Genomic DNA, 5,890 nt, shown 5'->3' on the forward strand with positions numbered 1-5,890 from the left:
ATCCTGGCTGTTTGTATAGTGTTATGTAAGGCATGAGAGGTTATAATTGGAGATTGTCGTTAGTCTATTTGGCATGTTTGTAATGTAGAGAGAATGTGATTGCTAAGGCTTAGCCACCATGTCCATAAACCACTATCAACTATAAGAAGTGCTGTAGGTTTAAATGTGGAATATTGTACTTTTAGGTTGCTAATGTTTTGTAACCATTCAATTTTTGCTTTTGTTTTTAGCTCTGGGATGAAGATGAGATCTAATGTTATAAGCTACGTTATGGTGAATGACTCTCCAGATTCAGACTCCTCTGTCAACAGTCCTTATGTGGCTGACCACCTTTCAAACCTTAATGGCATCAATGGTGTTTTTGATGTTCCTGGAAGCAGAGGCACTCATGCACATCCACAGAATTCCAGCTCCCGCACAATTATTGTGCCTCCACTAAAGACCCAAATTCATGAGTGTAATTTTAATAATCACCTGTCAGGTATGTTTCCCAAATTAAATGTACAATTGTGTCAATTCTAAAAGTCCACCTGTCAGTAAGACAAACAATTGGAACAGGAAGCAATGGAACTGATTGTTTCCATGTTTTCTGTAATGCACTATGTAAGCACTGTCAGCACTACATACAATTTTAGATGCGCAGTCATTGGTGCTTAGTATGGTTGGCATATGCATGCCAGCCTGTGTGTATTTAACGTCTGTGCTGAATTAAGACTGATATGCACACCATGGATGTGCTCCGTAGCTTATTCCAGTGATGTTAAACTGCTGCATCACATAATTGTGCTGCATCATATACTGTATGTGCGCCCTGTTTATATGATAGAATATGTTCATGATAGAATCCAGTAGGGGTTGTGAAATGGGCCAATGTCTGTCTGTAAACATGCATGTGTTTGCCCTTCCAAAAAGATTTTATTTTTATGGCAAATTGTAGAATTGGGGGAAGAAGAATAAACTTTGTGTAATGGTTATCATATGTCTTATTCTCTGTTTACTAGCTGAAAATCCAAGGACAGGCCACTTTCAATTTTGTGACCAGTTTATTTCCCTGGAATTAGGTGTGTTAATATATTGACATTGTCTTGAGTGACACAAAAACTGGCAATTGCCAGTCTAGCAGATCAGGAGGTTGGGGCCTTGCAGATCAGTATTTACTTGATCTATTTACCTTCCTTATTCTCCTCCTGTTTTATTTAAGTTTTTAGGTCATCTTTAATGCGATTCTGTCAACCATTTTAAACATTTAAATCTAAAATTCCTGCCTGACTGCAGGTGCTACAAGATTTATTACCCAAAAAAACTGTGTCTGAACATCCTTTAAGTTTTAACTCTTGTACGAGAGGTTTTAGTTCCCTGATTTCTGGCTTTAGTTGGGCATAGAGCAGGCAGTTATTTGTGGCTTTGCTCTGAAATGAGAAGTCAAGCCCCTTATAATTAATAAATAAAATTAAATCACAAAATAGTGGGGTGTTTTAAGCTAGCAAAAGTAAGAGACACCTTTTTTTTTTTTTATGACTGCTCTTAGGTAAGACACTTTAAAGGTTAAGATTTTCACTTTAAAAAGCATGCAAGGGTATAGTAAACTTTCTTTGCAAATCACAGTGATTATTTTTCCTTTAATTGTGTAGCAGGTAGTCTTGGCAATATCGGCAAGGCAAAATCTTCCACGTCTTCAAATGGACAATCATCTGGCAGTTGCATTTCTCAAACGGGCTATCGCTCCCATCGCGTGGTAAATGGAGTGCAGCCTCTCAACCTCAGTCAAGTAAGAAATCATATACATGTGTCTTGTTTGTCACAAATACATATTTTACCCATTTAGCAAATCAGCAGTGTCTGTAATATTTTCTCCTTTTCATGCTCCGAGGTTGGAAAGTAGCAGTAGTAACATTGAGGTTTTTTTAACGCATAGCTCAGAGATATGTATCTCTGAGCTATGCGTTAAAAAAAACCTCAATGTTTTCGTACGGTAATGTTGGAAAACTGGAAGTTACCTTTATAACCTAGCAGTATACGAACAGACCGCACTATCCAGAGAATTCCAATACTGCAGACTTTATTAAAATTCACAGCAAATCCAGTATATCAGGGAAAAATTGTATAAAGCAACAAATGCCAGCACTGCACACCCCCAACCAACTACAACCTCTCGCATGTTTTAACCGAAGGCTTATTCATAGAGGCCTCTATGAGACCGCACTATCCAGAGAATTCCAATACTGCAGACTTTATTAAAATTCACAGCAAATCCAGTATATCAGGGAAAAATTGTATAAAGCAACAAATGCCAGCACTGCACACCCCCAACCAACTACAACCTCTCACATGTTTCAAAGGCCTATATGAATAAGCCTTCGGGTGAAACATGTGAGAGGTTGTAGTTGGTTGGGGGTGTGCAGTGCTGGCATTTGAACAGAATAAATATATATTTTCTTTAGCAGAGGAGCTGTAGATTAAAATGATGGTAGTCACAATTTTTTATTATATTTATGCATAATATTTACAAAATATTTGCTAGTTATAAGCTTAACACAGTCTAGTTTTTTTATCATAAATAGAAAATGTAAAGGTTATATTGTTTTTGTGCACTAAAACTATTTTTTAAATTGAAGAATAGATTGTAATATTATGCATAAATATCATGAATCATTAAATATTGTGACTACCATCATTTTATTTTCTACAGCTCCTTTGTTTTCATAAAATACTTAACCTTTTTAAGTCTTCAAGCCAAAAATCTAAATCCTAATATCTGGATGAAAAAATTTTTTTGCTCTAGCAGGGAAAATGTTAAGTATATAAAACAATAAATAAACAAATATAGTTCCTTGTAGTAGTTAATCTAAAAATTTCTCTCTTAAATCAGTACCATATAGCTTTGTGGCAGCTCAATCCTTTTATTTATGTTTTATTCTAGAACCAGCAGTCAGCCTCAATAGGATCCCAAGAGAGAAGCATGAATCCTCCTCTTCGTAGGCAACACGCCTATGTTGCTCCACTTCCACCAATTTCTCAGGCACCATTCACTTTCCAGCACAGCAGCCCTTTGCATTCCACTGTGCATCCCCACCTTGCGGCAGCTGCGTCGGCCACCAGCCATCTAACAAGCCAGCCTCACATGTACACATATGCTCCCACGTCTGCTGCAACCCTGGGGTCAACTACATCCATTGCTCACCTGTTTTCCCCTCAGGGCTCCTCAAGGCATACAACTTACGCTACACATCCCAGTACTCTTGTGCATCAGGTCCCTGTCAGCGTGGGGCCAAGCCTACTTACCTCTGCCAGTGTGGCTCCTGCACAGTATCCACACCAGTTTGCCACACAGTCATATATTGGTGCCTCGAGGGGTTCTGCAATCTACACTGGATATCCTTTAAGTCCAACCAACATCAACCAGTACTCATACCTATAATAAAGAATACAGAAGGTTTTTTTTTTTTTTTCTTCCGGTTTTAAAATTTGACTGTTAAACAGCAGGATTTGCTAGAAGCGCGCTTGAAGTAAAAGGGGTTCTCTTCCTTAATGACTGCATTGTTGTAGTCAAATAAGCTTGTTCAGTGTTAAATCATTCTGTGGTTCTGTGTATTACATTTTTGTAGCATCGTTAGCATAGCTCCTTCCATGTAAAGACTGCATTTCTATCAGCTTGGGCCTCCGCCATGGATTTCTGCGAACTGCAATAACATTCTTCCCATGTTCCTGCTTTTTTTTGTTTTTGGGGTTTTTAGTGGTTTATATAATGTTTTTTTTTCTTTTAGTGTGAATTTAATATTTACAAGATATAAGCTCATTCTTAGAAATGTGTGACACATGATGTATTTTAAAAGTTTTAAAGCAATTTTAATAGAATTAGTTTTTTTTTTTTAATATTGAATTTTATGCTTTTCACAAACTTTGCATCTGCAAATTATAAGGTAATAACTGCTCGTAGACTTGCTCCAGATCAGAATCACTATATCAGTATAAATTCATATGACACAGGGCCTAACAAGAAACTAAAGGAGAACTATGAGGTGAGTGCTTTTCACTCACCTCATAGTTCTAGCCGACCTGTGACAATGAGACTGTCACAGGTCGGCTCAGTAGATCGGGAGGTGAGCGAACACATACCGACGTTCGCTCACCTCTCGATCCTGTCACGGCTCTCTGCCGTGACAGGGGAGGGGCTGGATTCCCCGCTCCTATCTGTCAGCGCTGACTGGCGGAACGGACGTGGGAGGGGGTGGGTACAGCTGGCTCTGCCTCTAGATAGGCAGAGCCAGCTGTCAGTCACGCAGCTGGGCGGGTCCCGGCACAATTGTCGGGATCCGCTGCGGCGTCTCAGTATACCGCGAGCTGTATACTGAGCCTAGGGTGACGGGAGGACGCTAGTGTGTGTCCTCCCGTTACCCTAAGGAGAACTATGGGGAAAAGCCTTAACCCCATAGTTCTCCTTTTAATCCACTTTTCTGGTGTCAAAAGAAATGTGACGTGTAACTATGTCTAGGTCTTGTTAGATGTTAACCAACTGCTTTTCTTGGCTTAGTAAATTATGCTCAAAGTAACCTAACATGAAAAAGGGAATCTGACTTACAGTAGTCAGTAGCCTTTTCTAAACGTACTCCAACAAGTACATCAACTTGTGATATACAGTGTCGGTGATAATCCAAAGAGGCTTCCTGAAACACCATTCTGAATTGATGTGTCTAACAAACCTTTAATAACATTCACAAATATGGATGTAAAATGTTGCAGGCTTTTTAAAACTAAAGATATCTTACTCGAAGAGGACACGCTTTGGCAGTTTAATTCCAGACAGCCACTGCATGCAGCCTTGCAGCCTAAAATGGCTGATTTACATAGAACATTCATGTATATGCAGTATCAAAAAGTGTGCACATATATGTCCATTACAGATTTCTAAGCCTCTTAAATATCAAAAAGATGTTCATTGGTACTGTGCATTTTAGATTCACGGCCTTTTTTTTTATTGTGCAAGTACAACATTAATGTGAAATATACTAATTGGCAGTTATTACCTTGTTTAAGGCCTCATTCACACAAGAAACGCAGCCCGTACAGATCCGTCCCGCTCCCAGGCCACTCCCGGGAAGGACAGGTGCTGCGTGTGATTTTATCGCAGCAGCCTGTCCTTCTCTATAGGAGTACGCCGCCCTACGCTCACCCGACCTGCACGTCTGTGCGGGTGTCCGTACTCTTGTATGCTGACAGGATGGATCTTGTCTGCGTCCAAGCAGGGACACCCGTACGGACGTGCAGGTCGGGTGAGCGTACGGCCGCGTACTATAGAGAAGGACAGGTTGCTGCGTTAAAATCACACGCAGCACCTGTCCTTCCCGGGAGCAGCAATGCACGCAGCACGGATCTGTACGGGCCGCATGTTTCTCGTGTGAATGAGGCTAAATGTCTGGGGTAATCTTTTATAATTTTTTTGTTTGGCTTTTTTTTTGTTTATCATGTTAACTGTTTTTTGCAGTACTAACATTCCTGGTGGGCATTCTGGATAATGGTCCTGCGACCTTTTGTATTAATCCAGTGAGCAGTTGTGAATATAGCAAAGTATACAAACTTTAAGTTAATTCACAGGAGCACTCTGTGACTTCAGATAAAGTCGTTCCAGATGGACTAAGAAACTACTTGCATGCATAGGAGTTCTTCCGTTCTGTGGTCACGGAAATCATTCTTTGTAAAGTCACTCCTGCTTACTTCAGCATACCAGTTAAAAGATGCAGAGAAGAAAATATGCTTTCCTTGGAGCGGTGAAGTGGTGCACGGTAGGTCGTGTGACACCACATGTGCATCTGTTGGTTAAATTTTGTGTCTTTTGTAATCCAAACTGTTACTACTGATACTTGAACCTATGTGTATTTTGTGTCTGTTAGTT

General features: G+C 39.9%; 1 protein-coding gene across 1 annotated transcript; it reads left to right on the forward strand.

The window, feature by feature from the left end:
- Positions 1 to 234: 234 nt before the first annotated feature.
- LOC108794838 (homeodomain-interacting protein kinase 1-like) lies at positions 235 to 3,852 on the forward strand. The gene is made up of 3 exons (XM_018565949.1): positions 235 to 481; positions 1,632 to 1,768; positions 2,921 to 3,852. Exons 1-3 carry the CDS (start codon positions 238 to 240, stop codon positions 3,416 to 3,418), a joined length of 879 nt encoding a protein of 292 aa, XP_018421451.1. The 5' UTR covers positions 235 to 237; the 3' UTR covers positions 3,419 to 3,852.
- Positions 3,853 to 5,890: the final 2,038 nt, after the last annotated feature.

This window comes from Nanorana parkeri, unplaced genomic scaffold (genome assembly GCF_000935625.1).
Source record: "Nanorana parkeri isolate BGI_ZX_2015 unplaced genomic scaffold, ASM93562v1 scaffold902, whole genome shotgun sequence".
Taxonomy (NCBI): domain Eukaryota; kingdom Metazoa; phylum Chordata; class Amphibia; order Anura; family Dicroglossidae; genus Nanorana; species Nanorana parkeri.